The 16435-nt window shown below is 46.5% G+C and overlaps 1 protein-coding gene across 2 annotated transcripts in view; it reads right to left on the reverse strand.

Moving 5' to 3' along the window:
* prex2 (phosphatidylinositol-3,4,5-trisphosphate-dependent Rac exchange factor 2) overlaps nt 1-16435 on the reverse strand; it is an 825781-nt gene that overhangs the window by 168007 nt on the left and 641339 nt on the right. Inside the window, exon 31 of one of the 2 annotated variants that reach the window (XM_072467617.1) lies at nt 5423-5464. The exons of the other annotated variant lie outside the window; for it this stretch is intronic. Coding sequence (XP_072323718.1) covers nt 5423-5464 — 42 coding nt within the window. The remainder of the gene's footprint in view (nt 1-5422; nt 5465-16435) is intronic. 2 annotated transcript variants of the gene reach the window in all.

Below are 16435 nucleotides of genomic sequence, written 5' to 3' on the forward strand. Positions count from 1 at the left end.
CCCTCTGTCCCCTCCGGGTGGCCCACGATTCTCACGTTCTGCCGGCGAGATCTGTTGTCCATATCCTCCAGCCTTTCCAGAAGCACTTTTTGCTGGTCCCTCAGCCTCCGAATTTCCACATCCACCACCGTTTGAAAGTCAGCCTGCTCCTCCACTGACTTCTCCAACTGCTGGAGCTTCTCAGCCTGATCATCCAGCCTTTTTCCCATCCGGTCAATCGACTTCTGAAGCGGCTCCAAGTTGTCACGCTTCAAAGCCAAAAAGCCCTCCTGCATAGTCTGCAGCAGCTGCTCCATTGTGGGCTGGGCTGTCGGCTCCTTGCTCTGAACACCAGCCATGCTGGTCTCTCTCACAGCCTCCATTGTGCCCTTACTCGACCACTTCTTCTGCTGTTTACAGTCCCTCCGGCTTCTTAGGTCCATACAATTCTGTATGGGTCCAGTGCCTGAGTACTATTGCTTTCCAGTTCCGCGCTCAAAAGCGCAAAAAAGTCAGGGGAAAAGGTCCAAAAGTCCGACCGAAACGGGAGCCACTAAATGAGCGACCTACTCCCTCATAGCCGCCACCGGAAGTCAATGCCCGCTGTAAAGATTAACATGACGGAGGCTTCACATATATCAAGTGTAACATATTTTAATTGTGAACATTTGATATTTCCATTTCCCTAGCTACAGATAGTGCCCGCCCTCCACATCCATCCGTGCCCAATCAGTGATCCTCTCTCTTCTTGATCTTTCTTGGTCCATTGCTGTGTCTAGGTGTTTCCCCAGGATGCATGTCGGAGGTGGAGGCAACCTGCTGCTTTCTGTGCCCTGTGGCCTTTGATGCCCTTGGTGGACATCCACTGGAGGGCCAGTATTAAGGGGCTGGTTTAGCACAGGGCTAAAGAGCTGGCTTTTAAAGCAGACCAAGGCAGGCCAGCAGCACGGTTCAATTCCCGTACCAGCCTCCCCGAACAGGCGCAGGAATGTAGCGACTAGGGGCTTTTCACAGTAACTTCATTGAAGCCTACTTGTGACAATAAGCGATTTTCATTTTTGTTTTCTGGGGGGCCCCAGGCGACTTACCAGTACCACTGGCATCACTGTGCCACCCTGTTCTGCCCGCTGCACTTGAGATGCACTGGTATCAGGAGGGGGGGGGATTCGGAAGAACTGGAAATGGCCGTTATCCCCTTAGTGGCAGGCCCCAGGGTTTCCTCCAGCGCTTTCTCCTCCCTCACTGTGCCTATAGGACCCTGGGGGTCTCCATAGAATAGAAGGGCAACAGGAGTGAGCTCTAGAGGCATTTGGGTCATTTGGCTCTGCCTGTCCTGACGGCTCTCCATTGTCTGCACCATGGTATCAGCATCCTCAGCGATGGTCCTCAGTGACTGGGCCGTGCTCTGCAGTGCTTCAGCAATGTCCCCCTCCTTCTGGGACCTGATGTGAAGGCCCTCAGCCATGGTCGCCACAGACAGGACAATGCCTTAGACACCACCACTCAAGATGCTGCCGTTGGGCTCCAGGCTTTCTATGTTGGCCTCGGTACCACGCATTGTCGGCATCATCTCCTGCACCCTTTGTGACTCCTCTAAGTGGCTATTCACACACTGGAATGTCGCTGACAACCCCTCCTGAATGTAATGGTTGTGTCCTATCAACTGCATAAGCTCTGGGCGTACCTTGACAAAAGGCTCGGCATCTGACTGGGACCCAGCTGAGTCCTGACATACAGCAGCCCTCCAACTACTGATAGCCTTGGGTGTTCCTGCCTCCAGCTGATGTGTATCAGCAACTGGGTGGTGCTCACCAGATTGTGCTCCAGAAGCCTGTCCGCTAATGTTGCCTACCGAGGTGTGTGTGCCTGTGCTGGTGGAAGGTGCGGGTAATAGCTGTAACGCCTGGACGGTGGATTCCTCGGAGCTCTCCTCCAAGGCCATCTGTTGGGTGGTGGTTGGGGGGGTAGAGGTACGACTCCAGATAGCTCGGCCCTATCAGATGGACATCCTGCAAGGGCAGGATTATTTTGTCTGACATGAACAACTCACTTCAGGCAGGTGATCTAGGTGAAGGGGCAGTGGATACTCACCTCTGCGGTGCAGGCCAATCTCGCTATTGGTGATCTCTCGCCTAGGTCAACCCCGCGAGTTCCAGGGCCTGTTCCTCATCGCGGGTGTGGTCTCAAATAGTTGGGTATCCGCCCACTGTCTTGGCCCTTTCCCGCTTATTATGGGCTATCTTCTGCGGGAAAAAGAGAGGGCATTGTGAGCAGCATGTTTGATGGGCAGGGGGTTCTAAAGCAGGCAGCATGTGTGGGCACCACAACTGGACATGAAGGGGTTGCTCTGGTGGGTGCCAGTGGGTTCTGAGGAGCAAGCACGAAGATGGAATATGGGAAGGTATGAGGTGTCAGCCAGTGATTTGTGGGGAAGAAGGTGTTGGGAATTTACAGGGTGGCAGGTGGAATTGATGCCTGGATAGAAATGGTAACTTAACCTTACAGCTCGGTGGAGATTGTTTGTCTTCTTCCGACATTGTACGGTGGTTCTCCTGGTCATGCTGCTTGCACTGACAACCGCTGCCCCTGCCTTGCATGTGATATTGGTGACGGTCCTTCTGATCCTTCAACCCCCTCGGAAACAGGATGTCCCATCTCACATCGATGCCGTCGAGAAGCCTGGCCAGGTCGGCATCCCCAAAGCGATGAGCATGTCTGTGCGCTGCCATGCTTGTTTGTTGACTGGGAGTGAATGGTGAGGGAGCATTTAAACGCAGCTCCCTCTTGTTAACGACGAGACACTGAGGTTTGGCGAATCAGATGGCGAATCAGCCAGTAATGGAGAAAAACTTGTGTAGGCTCATTTCCCGCACTGAATGCCGTCAAATACGGCCCATGATTGCGCCAATGCACCATCGGAAATAACCTGCCAAATGCGCCCAAAATCACATTTAGAAATGTTTCCGTTAAAGCACACCATCTGTTATATTGACGGCACCACATATTCTGTACGAAACATTAATAACATACAAATGTATTACTGTGTGTTGCAACTGAGAACAACGACAATAAAAAAATACAATTTTGCTCACTCCTGCTGTCACAGTTGCTGCAGATCACAGTTCAGATGAAGCGCTATCCCACCGTCCTAGGCAGTATTTACTGTTACTGTGTGAATTGCCTGGTTTCACATTGCAGGGGAGATGAGATCACCCTCCTCCTCCCTCCCAGGACCATTCCTTCCCTTTCACATGAAATTTATGGGGGAAAATCAGGTAGGAAGATTGAATTACAGTAACTATTCAAGGGGCCAAGAACAGAAGGATTGTTCATGGCACTCTATGGTCCAATAAATTACCACTTATTCTGAACAAAAAACCTTACAATAATTGAAGATATAATTAAGCGCCACTCTAAAAAAAATTGGTTAGAATGTACTAAGCTCGTTCAGCACTTCTGCAAACACAGCAATATATATTCATTACTCAGTGAGGAATGAAGAACATTTTTGCATCCAAACTAGTAGCTGCATTAGTGATTTCAGAAGAAGTGAACTATACTGCTGTCGCCAAATCATTGTGTTGGCTTTAAGGGAGCCATATTCTGAAACACTGCAGCACAAGCTCCCATCTGGATTCTCTTCAGGTGGATGGATTGCCCTGTCAGTTTTTTTTGCAGAATTTTGAACTTATGAAGCAGAGTTCAGTGGAACACTGAGAACCTTTCTTTGATTAATTTTTTTAAAGATGGCTTTACAAGAATTGCCAGTATCAAGCACAAGTAATACGAGACCTCCATAATTCAATAAAATGTCAAAACAACAATGACACTCCCCAACTATTCTGCAGTTTTTGTATCACTGTGACTTACATGTTGATGCAGTAGCTGCAGTACAATTGGCAATCAGACTATTATTACTGTCCCTTTGCTCAGTGATACATTCTGTTTTTGTAAGTAAATTTCCAAAAATTGCAGACAAGAATTAATTTATCTGTAAATCCCAGAAATTTATTCAACTAAGATAATATTTCAATAATCTATCAGAAGTGCTACAGTTTTTAGGGCAGCACGGTGGCACAGTGGTTAGCACGGCTGCCTCACGTCGCCAAGGTCCCAGGTTCGAACCCAACCCTGGGTCACTGTCCGTGTGGAGTTTGCACATTCTTCCAGTGTTTGCATGGGTTTCGCCCCCACAACCCAAAGATGTGCAGGGTAGATGGATTGGCCACGCTAAATTGCCTCTTAATTGGAAAATCAGGATAGCAGCTGACGAGTAGTGGTGTTCCTCAGGGGTCAGTGTTGGGACCACAGCTATTCATGACAAACATTAATTATCTGGAAGAAGGCATTGTTGCTAATTTGCAGATGATAGAATTGAGGAAGCAGGGAGGCTACAGAAGAACCTGGGTAGGTTAGGAGAGTGAGCAAAGATGTGGCAGATGGAATATAATGTAGAAAAGTATGAGGTTGTGCACTTTGGTAGGAGGAATAGAGGCATAGACTATTTTCTAAATGGGAAAAGGCTTCGGGAATCGAAAGCACAAAGGGACTCAGGAGTCCTAGTTCAGGATTCTCTAAGGTTAACATGCAGGTTCAGTTGGCAGTTAGGAAGGCAAATGCAACGTTAGCATTCATGTCGAGAGGGCTAGAATACAAGAGCAGGGATGTACTGTTGAGGCTGTATAACGCTCTAGTCAGACCCCATTTGGAATATTGTGAGCAGTTTTGGGCCCTGTATCTCAGGAAGGATGTGCTGGTCTTGGAGCGGGCCCAGAGGAGGTTCGCAAGAATGATCCCCGGAATGAAGGACTTCTCATTTGAGGAGCGATTGAGAACTCTGGGTCTGTACTCGATGGAGTTTAGAAGAATGAGGAGGGGAACTCATTGAAACTTACAGAATACTGAGCGGCCTGGATAGAGTGGACATGAAGGGGATATTTCCACCAGTAGGAGAAACTAGAACCCAAGGGCACAGCCTCAGACTGAAGAGATGATCCTTTAAAACTGAGATAAGGAGTAATTTCCTCAGCCAGAGAGTGGTGAATCTGTGGAACTCTTTGCCGTAGAAGGCTGTGGAGGCCAAGTCACTGAGTGTCTTCACGACAGAGGTATACAAGTTCTTGATTAATAAGGGGATCAGGGGTTATGGGGAGAAGGCAGGAGAATCGGAATGAGAAACATCAGCCATGATGGAATGGTGAAGAAAACTGGCAGAGCAGACTCGATGGACATTCCGCTCCTATGTCTTATGGGTTAGACCCTGACCTGTACACACTGCTACACTGACAATGAAGGAACATTAAATTACTCTGAACAGGATATTCCTTAGCTTCAGCATGTATAAAAAGACAATTTACAGCCGAATGCATGCTCTGCATTACCCTAGTAAGATGCATACCACCTCTCAAAGAACTTGTTTCATTTTAAGGAGTTCTGGCAATACCTGTGTTTTCAAGGAGAGCCAGGAATACTCGTATCTTCACCTCTGAAAAAAAAAATTGGAGTATTGGTAGATACATTCTGCAATTAATACGCTATTACACTACTACACACAGTGTAACAGCAAGTGCATAGATTACACAATCATAGCGATAGTGGCACGGAGGAGGCCATTCGGCCAACTGAGTCCAGGCTGTTTCTCTGCAGAGCAATCTAATAAATCCCATTTCCCGATTTATTCCCATAAAGCAGCCAATGTCTTATCCTCAAGTGCCATCCAATTTCCTTTTGAAACCATTGATAGTCTCTGTTTCCACTATCCTCATCAGCGAAAAGTTCATTAGATCATTAACACTCATAGCATAAAAGACTTCTCCATCCATTTCCTCCCTATCTCTTACCCAAAATCTTAAATCTATGTCCTCAGTCCTTGCACCATCAGCTGATGAAACCGCTTTCCTTTGACTACTTTGTCTAACCTGCCATCATCTTGTACACCCCGATTAAATCTCCCTTCAATCCCCTTTGCTCCAAGGAGAAAACCCTAGCCTCTCCAAACTGGCAATGCAGCTAAAATCTCTTGTCCCTACAATCATTCTGCTAACCCTGTAGATATCATTATAAAACTCAGAAAATCCATAGTTTAAGCCATTTTCTTCTGAAAAAAATTTCATTGATTTTTAGTGAGCGTTTACTCCTGCAGAAATATTCAACACAACACATTTTAGTTTCTTCATTAGAATAGCATTCAATCCCCGTGTTGCCTGGGTTTCGCCCCCACAACCCAAAGATGTGCAGGCCAGGTGGATTGGCCACGATAAATTGCCCCTTAATTGGAAAAATGAATTGAGTACTCTAAATTTATTTTTAAAAAAAGAATAGCATTCAATTCCATAATTATACTCAGTGTTATTGATTTTTAAAATACAATGCGGTTATGAAAATATTTTATACATTTATTTTCATGGCTTCCATTACAGTTACTGATACCATTTTACTAATAATTTAATAACATTTTATGCAAAAAGGTGATAAAGTTTACAAGAGTGAAATCAGAGAGCATAGAGGAAAGGAGACCAGGGGCGGGATACTCCGCAGTTGGTGCGATGTCCGCTGACTGGCGCCAAAAACGGCGCGAATCAGTCCGGCATCGCGCCGCCCCAAAGGTGCGGAATTCTCCGCATCTTGAGGGGCCGAGCCCTCACCTTGAGGGGCTAGGCCCGCGCCGGATTGATTTCCGCCCCGCCGGCTGGCGGGAAAGGCCTTTGGCGCCCCGCCAGCTGGCGCGGAAATGACTTTGCCATGCGACGCATGCGTGGGAGCGTCAGCGGCCGCTCACGGCATCCCCGCGCATGCGCAGTGGAGGTCTCTTCCGCCTCCGCCATAGTGAAGACCATGGTGAAGGCGGAAGGAAAAGAGTGCCCCCACGGCACAGGCCCGCCCGCGGATCGGTGGGCCCCGATCGCGGGCCACGCCACGGTGGGGGCAACACCCGGGGCCAGATCACCCCGCGCCCCCCACAGGACCCCGGAGCCCGCCCGCGCCGCCTTGTCCCGCTGTTCGAAAGGTGGTTCAATCCACGCCGGCTGGCGTGGGTTGACAGCGGCGGGACTTCGGCCCATCGCGGACTGGAGAATCACCGGGGGTGGGCCCGCCGACCGGCGCGATTTCCACCGACCAGTGTGGCGGGATTCACGCCGGCCCCTGGTGATTCTCCAACCCGGTGGGGGGTCGGAGAATCGCGCCCCAGATATGAAGGAGTTCAGGTGTGAACCAGCAGGATATTGGCCAGATTTCAAAGGAATGCAAGTGCCAGGGAGTGAGCCAAAAAAGAACTATAACTGCCTCAGGAAGGCAGACAGCATTATCAGAGACCCCTCCCACCCAGGCATTGCCTTCTTCCAGACCCTCCCATCAGGCAGAAGGTACAGAAGTCTGAAGATCCACACATCCAGACATAGGAATAGCTTCTTCTCCACAGCTACAAGACTCCTCAATGACTCTCCCTCGGACTGATCTGTTCCCTGTAAGAACACTATTCATCATGCCCTATGCTGCTTTTGCTCATGTATTTGCTTTGTTTGGCCCCTTGTTCCGCACTATAACCAATCACTGTTTAGAACATACTCACTTCCACCCTACCCCCATAACTCAATAACCCCTCCTAACCTTTTTGGTCACTAAGGGCAAGTTATCATGGCCAATCCACCTAACGTGCACGTCTTTGGACTGTGGGAGGAAACTGGAGCACCCGGAGGAAACCCACGCAGTCACGGGTAGAACGTGCAGACTCCGCACAGACAGTGACCCAGCGGGGAATCGATCCTGGGACCCTGGCACTGTGAAGCCACAGTACTATCCACTTGTGCTATTGTGCTGCCCTGTGCATAAACTTCCAAACAACTCATCTACCTGTCCATTCAAGCACCACCGGTCCTGCATGTAGTACAGTCTTTTAATCATGCATTGGACTCATCAGCCATCACAGAACCTACCAAACCCAACTCCTCAATCCCGACAGACTGCAGAAAAGAATGAGTGCGGTGGTGAGAAAAATTTTGGGGGAAAAATTGAGACACTGTATAATTCATCACTTAGAAAGGATTAATCAAGAACAGTCAGCTTGGATTTGCTGACTAACTTTATTGAATTTATTGAGGAAGCAAAGGATAATGGTCGATGGTGTTTCCTGTGGCGTTCCACGGGCTTACTACAAATCTCTTGTTATTCATATTGCATAGTTTAATTGAATGATTCAATCTTAAAAGTAGAAAGTATGATTAAGCGGTTTGCAGATGATACAAAAATTGGTCATGTGGATGATCGCAGGAAAAAAGTCTTTAGCTTGCAGGAAGATATCAATGAACCCGTGAGAAAACAGAAAAATGGGAAATGAAATTCAACCCAGAGAAGTGAGCGGTTATGCATTTGGGTCGAGCTAATAAAACAAGTGATTACATGATAAATGGTAAGATTCTGAGAAGATTAGAGGAACTAGGTACCTTGAAGTGCCCTTGAAGATAAAATATGTAGAAAAGGTGGTCAAGAACGCCACAAGGTACTTTCAGTTGTTGACCAATGTCTATGGAACAGGGGTGTCATGCAAGGTTATTGTTTAAAACATGAGTTAGACTGCAGCTGAAGTACTGCGTAGAGTTTTGGTCACTGCATTACTGAACTATACTGCATTTTGTGACTACAACAGCAAGTCAGAGACACTGGGAATTCTGCAGCGAGTAACTTGCCAAATCCTGTTCAGCATCTGCAAGGCACAGGTCAGCAGTGCGATGGAATACACTTCATTTGTGGCTCTCATGCGCAAAAAGCCCAACACCATGCAGGACAAAGCAATCTTTTTGATTGGTACCCCATCCACCACCTTAAACATTCACTCCCTCCACCACCAATGCAAAGTAGTAGCACTGTGTACCATATATAAAATGCACTGCAGCAATTCAAAAACCATTTTCTCGATGGCACCCAAGGATGAACACCTAATCTGGCTTCACAAGGAATGCACACATTCCATGAATGAATAATAAAAGGGAAAATGTGATCACGCTTGAGAGGATACAGAGGAAATACAAAAGAATATTAGCATGAGTGGAGAATTCTAGCTATGAGGAATGGTTAGAACGGTTGGGCTGTTTTCTTTGGTGTGGAGATTGTGGGGGAGATTTAATTAGGTGTGCAAAATTATGAGGTGCTTTGGTATAGTGGGAAGGACCTATTTCCATTAGCAGCGAGTCAATAACCATGGTCCTTTAAAGTAAATGGTAGAGGGATTGGGGGAAGTTGTCAAGTAACCTTTTCACTTAGAGGTTGTTGGAGGCCTGGAATTCAGTGTGAAAGAATGTAGAGGCAAAACCCCTTATTGCATTTAAAAAACACTTAGATATGCACTTGAGGTGCTAGAACCTATGGAGTTACAGTCAAGAGCTTGACGGTGAGATAGCTCTTGTAGCTAGCTCTTTAACAAGCAGAGATGGTACTGCAAAGAAAAAGTCCATTTGTGATGGGCAATTTTCTGAAGTTGGCCCGGTTTTGCCTCCCAGAATTCCGCAGGGTGTTACAACTGAACTTAAAAAAAACGTTGACGTGAAACAAAACACGGACACAATGAAGTAACTTCTTGAATATACTACTCAAGAGGTGGCAGAGGCCATCAGACTGCACAATTATATGCACCTGTACAAGATTTAAATGATTTGCCATTGAACTCCTGTGGCCAACTTTATAATTGTGAATAGTACTTGCAAGCGAACAAGCTGAGGGTTCCAGGATGTCTGGGTGCGCTGTTTCCCTAGAGGGAAACTTATTCACCAATCTACTGATGCTGGTAAGCCAGAACCTCCACTCAAAACACCGTCAGATATTAATGGACTATTCACAAAGCCAGGATGTGGAATTGTTGCAGGATTTAGGAAGGTACAATCAAAGTTGGATGGGGTCTGTGGCAATCATTATCACGGGTGCGATTTTCCCACTCTAAGAAGCATGTATTTAGGGACAGGGACAGTGGCTCCCATGGATGGTTTTGAACATCCGCATACATGGTTGCAGTTCAGAGGTTAAGCGAATCACATTGGTAAGTATCGATTAACTTGAAGGGAGTAGGATACTAATGCTTGTAAGTTACTACTGGTACAATAAGCTGCTAAAAAAATACTGGGCTGAATTATGAGCCGTGAACATTTTCTCTACCCCAACGGGTTCAGTTTGGACTTTAGGGTTAAGCAGGGGAGATGCCGGCTCGCCCACCTACACACCTTTACAACTGGCAGACGTGAGATGAACCGAATGGAATCCTTCTGAGGTGTATATATTTCTAAATCTTTCTTTAGATTGATGAAATAGTGGAGATATTATTTTAAAAATAATAGAACAATTATTTCTGAACCCACTGCGTGATGTTTCAATCAGTTTTATTTTACCTACATGATGTGAAAAAACTGCCACAGAATTTATGTATTTTTAACTTTTATGTGAATAGTTTTGTTCCATTGTCTTCAATGTTTTTATTACAAAACCGATGATATAACATTTATGGGAGCTTTGCCTTATAAACAGTTTTGTAAATCAATTTCTTTTAATGTAACACTATTTCTTTCAAATTTTCTTTCTTCTGAAGACATTCAGACTGGGGTCCAACTTTTCTGGTATCTCTCCCATCTATCTGTTCACCTATCAACCGAGACAGTAAAGAAATGTGGCTGGAATGGTATCATAGTTCAACTGTAAGTTGTAACTCTGAGGTTCATGATATACATTTTCCACCACACATCATTGAACTATGGTAATGAGTAGTTGTTTTTAACTCTCCCATCCCTTGCTCCGGGTGCTACCTCATCTAATATCAGCTAATTCTGGGGACTGGGGACTGAGCCTGTGATCTTATAATATTCCCTATTGTGTGGTTGAAAAGCACATTCTACAATCAAACAAATGTAACAAAGCAAATTAGTTTAATGCTGTAGCATAAGCTGCTTCCTTGATGTGCACTCTGGCAAAGGAAGGTTCAGACTTGGAGATCGCTTTAACACATTTATTAAACTATTAACAATTCTCCTACTTGGATTCGACTCTCCTGTTAATCCTGCTATAGCTACTCAGACTGACGAACCAGTCTGCTACAATCCACGTGGTGGGTGTGATGTGCTTCAATCAACCCTCTCTGTACTCACTAAGTGTCTCCACTGGAAAGAGGAACATCATGTGTGCTGTGTCCTTATATATGGGTTGGGGTAATGCCCCCCTGTAGTAGTGTCACCTCTGTGTGTGTCGTGACTGCCCATTGAGTGTGTCCTATCTTACTGGCCTATTGGTTGAATGTCTGTGTATCATGATGTCTCTGGTGCTCCCTCTAGTGTTTATCTAGTCTAAGTGTATTTACATTAACCCCTTGTCTTACAGTGATGCATATCACCACATCCTCCCTTTTTTCGTATTACATAATTTCTGTACAGTGTTAAAGAAAATTGAACAAAATAGGTAGATGAGAGATGACATGTACAAATCATGATGAGTGATGATTACACAATAAGTCCAAATCATATGCATGAGTCCAAAGTTTAGTAATTAATATGGTCCAGTGGCTTTCTTGTTTGGTTGGTGAGTTGGTGATGTTGATGGTGGTACTTCACACAGTTATTCGTGTCAGCGGCCTTTGTGGCATCTGCTGTTTCCTTGAGCGTGCCGTCACTGAGTTTGCGGCGCTCCCCGTCTGGAGTCATGTCCGGCTTACTTGAATCAGCTTTGGCTTGTCGATGCTCAGCTTACTTGAATCAGCTTTGGCTTGTCGATGCTCCCCGTCTGGAGTGTGGTCTGTTTCACCCGAGTCAATTTTGGCTTCTTGACGCTCCCCGTCCGGAGTCATTGCCGGTTCACTTGAGCCAGCTGAGAGTTCTTGATGCTCCCCATCCGGAGTCATTTCAGGTTCACTTGAGTCAGCTGAGGTTTCTTGATGCTCCCCGTCCGGAGTCATTTCAGGTTCACTTGAATCTTCTGAAGTTTCGTGATGCTTCCCGTCTGGAGTCAAAACATCCAGGAATGCATTTGCTTGTGGAGAGGCTCGAGCGGATGAGGATTGAATTAACATGGTGTCACCGGAGTCACCAGTAGTCTCACTGTGATTGTCGAGTGCCTCTGTACACACTAGCTGAGGTCTGTCACGTTGCACATCTGGTATGGGAAGTGGGATGCCGTCGTCACTTGTCGCACATATAGTGGGTCATAGTCGCTTTGTTGTTTACGTGAGCGTGGTAGACTGTCATAGTCTTCTTGCTGTTCACTGGAGCGTGGTAGACTGTCATCGTCTTCTTGCTGTTCACTTAAGCGTGGTAGACTGTCAGTCTTCTTGCTGTGCACTTGAGTGTGGCAGACTGTCATAGTCTTTCTGTTGTTCACTTGAGCATGGCAGACTTGCATTGTCTGCTGCTGGCTGCTCAGAGGAGGTTGCTAGACCCTCAGGTCTTGTTCATGCAAGGACGGCTCTCTGGTGTCTTGCGTTCCTTCCATCGTGGAGTCCGTCCACGAGCTCACTGTGGAGGCTTGTGTCACTCTCTCTGTGGAGTCTTGCAGCGTTCCTGGTGTGGAATCGTGCATTGGTCTTGCTGTGGAGACTGTCATCACTGCTTGTTCATGCAAGGACTGCGCTCTGGAGTCTTGCGTTGCTTCTATCGTGGAGGCTGTCCACGAGATCGCTGTGGAGGCTTGTGTCACTCGAGTCACTTCTTGTTCATGCAAAGACTGCGCACTGGAGTATTGCGTTGCTTCTATCATGGAGGCTGTCCACGAGCTCGCTGTGGAGGTTTGTGTCACTGGAGTCACTTTCTGTGTGGAGACGTGCAGTTGTCTCGCTGTGGAGTCTTTCATCGGTTTCTGTGTGGAGGCTGGGATCCTTCGCGGTGCGTGGACCACTCTCTGTGTGGGGCCGGGGACCCTTTGCGGTGCGTGGAACACTCTGTGTGTGGCAGCAGGCCGCTCTCTGTGGGCTTGTACCGCTCTCTGTCTCTTGGTGTCAGGCCGCAGCATAATCCTGCACTCGCGCGTCAGGATGTCATATATGCTGGGCTGAAGATTGGATTCTTCACTGTAGAACACATCTCGGTGCGGTTCGGATTTGGTACTGGGGTCGCCATCTCCAATGATGAAATCATCGTCTGAGTCGTAGTCTTCAAGGACTGTATCATCTCTTTGGGCAGTGCTAACTGCTTGTTACAGGGTTCTGCGGAGGTTACTTTCAGCTAATGGTCGAAGTTCAGGCATTGTGCTGCTGTTCCAGGTGAAAGAATCTTGTTTTGAGGCTTAAAAAATTTTGTTTCTTGTTTTGGGACATTTCCCCTTTAAGTGGGCGTGGTCCGGGGCCTCTGATGTCACGACTCTTGTGACGTAGAGCGTAGGAAGCGATTGCGCATGCTCAGATCGTTGTTCCTTTACTTTGCGCATTTCTCTCAACTGCGCATGTGTGGCACCTTTTCCAAGATGGCCACCAATCAAAATTGTCGTTCGCTGCTCACCCACCCCGGCCTCGTGGTTAGTATTGGCACCTCTTTTACATTTTCTGTTGTTTTTTTTGTCTTTTCCTCGCAGTATCGTTCAAACCTGTCCAGGACTGTCTGGAATTCACTCTTGTCTTGCCGTTTGGAGAACTTGAATGTTTTGAAGATTTCTTCTGCTCTTGCACCCGCGATGGTGAACAGATGCTCTGTCTTTTCAGCATCGGCCACGACTTGTAGGTCGGCTGCTACCAGGAAGATCTCAAACCTTTGCCTGAATGCACGCCAGTTTGCACTGCGATTGCCGTGGCACCTGAGCTGCTGTGGAACCCGAATCTCGATGATCTTGCCTGGGTGCTGTTGCTGGTTGTCACAAATTTGTTGAGTTGAACTATAGGGTTTCAACAGGTCACTCCTAGGTATCATGTTTTGTTATGCTCTTGATGTAGCATAAGCTGCTTCCTTGATGTACACTCTGACAAAGGAAGATTCAGACTTGGAGATAGCTTTAACACATTTATTAAACTATTAACAATTCTCCTCATTGGATTCGACTCTCCTGTTAATCCTGCTAAAGCTACTCAGACGAACTAACCAGTCTGCTACAATCCACGTGGTGGGTGTGATGTGCTTCAATCAACCCTCTCTGTACTCACTAATTGTCTCCACTGGAAAGAGGAAGATCATATGTGCTGTGTCCTTATATATAGGTTGGTGTAATGTCCCCCTGTGGTAGTGTCACCTCTGTGTGTATCGTGACTGCCCATTGGTCGTGTCCTATCTTACTGGCCTATTGGTTGAATGTCTGTGTGTCATGATGTCTCGGGTGCTCCCTCTAGTGTTTATCTAGTCTACGTGTATTTACATGAACCCCTTGTGTACTTACAGTGATGCATATCACCATAAATGCTTTTGGCTTTTATGGATTCTCTTTGAAAAGGTAGGGTCACTTCAGATGTGTTTCATCCAAGATAAAAGGCACTGTGCATTGTAATAATATGATAGTGGTACTAGGCAGACTAATAGAGTATGTGCTGTTCTTTGAAGAGTATGTGCTGTTCTTTGAACTTTGATTCAGAAATTTCAGTTCAAATAAAGACAGATTATAAACATCGTGTACAACTTTATTATGGAATATTTTTCAATTGCAGGTGAAAAAAAAATCCCCAAAACCTTCAACTCGATGGTCCAGGTAACAAGGGAAAACCAATCTATCTAAAATTTGAATCCAAGTAATTAAAAGTGCAAACTTCAAACTGGGTACTGGGAGAACAAGGGGATTTCCAATAAATTGTATATGCGTCACATACATCATTATTATACTGCTCGAGTTGCTCATACCCCATGCGACTACTGGAATCAAATGCTTTCCGCTTCCACCCCCGAGACACATTTACAGCGACCAGATCACAAGGTACTTTCCAAGATTAAAATGACACATCGTTAGCATCGATTACATTTTCCAAGTTGACAAACCTAGCTTCCTAGTAGAGAGCAGTAAGGCACCTTCTATTTTACATAGAAAATAATTTGTCTTAAATTATAGTGATGTGCATAATTAGAAGAAAAAATATTTATTGAAGTTTTTCAGTTCTATTTATATTCTGTAAATGTTTATGATAGTTAACATGCCAAATAATGAGAAAGGAAATAGTTTTTAACTTTAGGATTTAGACATCAACTCCTAGCACAGTTTGCATAAATTTGATTTGCAATCACTTGAACTCAAAAAGTTTTTTTTGGTAAAACATTTTATTAAGGTATTTATAATTTTATAATAATAACAGTAAACAGTACAAATATAAACAGAGTGCATAAACCATCTCCATCCCTAACTCCCCCCCCCCCCCTATTTTCTTATTGCCTCTGCTGACAGTTTTCCCTGAAGAAGTCGACAAACAGCTGCTACCTCCTAGCAATAACCCTCTTAAGGCAAACTTAATTTTCTCAAGTCTGAGAAGCCCGGCCATGTTGTTAACCCAGATCTCTGATTTGGGGGGCTTTGAGTCCCTCCACCCTAACAATATCCGTCTCTGGGCTACCAAGGAGGCAAATGCCAAGACGTCAGCCTCTCTCGCTCCCTGGACTCCTGGATCTTCCAACACTCCAAAAATCGGCACCTCTGAACTCGGCACCACCCTGGACATGGCATCTGCAAATCCCTGCCAGAATCCCCTACGCTTCGGACATGCCCAGACCATATGGACATAGTTTGCTGGCCCTCCCGCACACCTGTCCTCTATCCCAAAAACCTTGCTCATCCGGGCCACCGTCATGTGTGCCCGATAGACGACCTTAAATTGTATCAGGCTGAGCCTGACACATGATGAGGACGTGTTGACTCTGCTCAAAGCATCCACCCACAGACCCGCCTCTATCTCCCCCCCGCCCCCCCAGCTCCTATTCCGATTTGCACTTTAGGTCCTCTATCCGAGTTGCCTCCGACTCCATGAGTTCTTCATAGATATCCGAGACCTTCCCCTCTCCCACCCCCGTTCTGGAAACCACCCTGTTCTGTATCCCTCGTGGTGGTATGAGCGGAAAGGTTGAAACCTGCCTTTCCAAAAAATCCCATGTCTGCAGATGTCTAAACGCATTCCCTCGCGGCAATTCAAATTTCTCCTTAAATCCTCCAAACAGGGAAAGCTCCCATCTATGAATAAATCTCCCATCCTCTCGATCCCTGCTCTCTGCCACCTCCGAAACCCCCCATCTAGCCTTCCCGGAACAAACCGATGATTGTTACAAATTGGAGCCCAGACCGATGCTCCCTCCACTTTCATATGCACCCTCCACTGCCCCCAGACTCTCAGGGCCATCACTACCACCGGGCTTGTGGAGTATCAGGCCAACAAGAACGGCGGAGGTGCCGTTATCAATGCCCCCAGACTTGTGTCCTTATACGATGCCGCCTCCACTCGCTCCCACACTGACCCCCACCCCCCACTTCCTAATCATGGCTATGTTGGCCGCCCAGTAATAGTTGCTAACGTTCGACAATGCCAACCCACCATCCCCCC

Source organism: Scyliorhinus torazame, chromosome 11, assembly GCF_047496885.1.
Source record: "Scyliorhinus torazame isolate Kashiwa2021f chromosome 11, sScyTor2.1, whole genome shotgun sequence".
Lineage (NCBI taxonomy): Eukaryota > Metazoa > Chordata > Chondrichthyes > Carcharhiniformes > Scyliorhinidae > Scyliorhinus > Scyliorhinus torazame.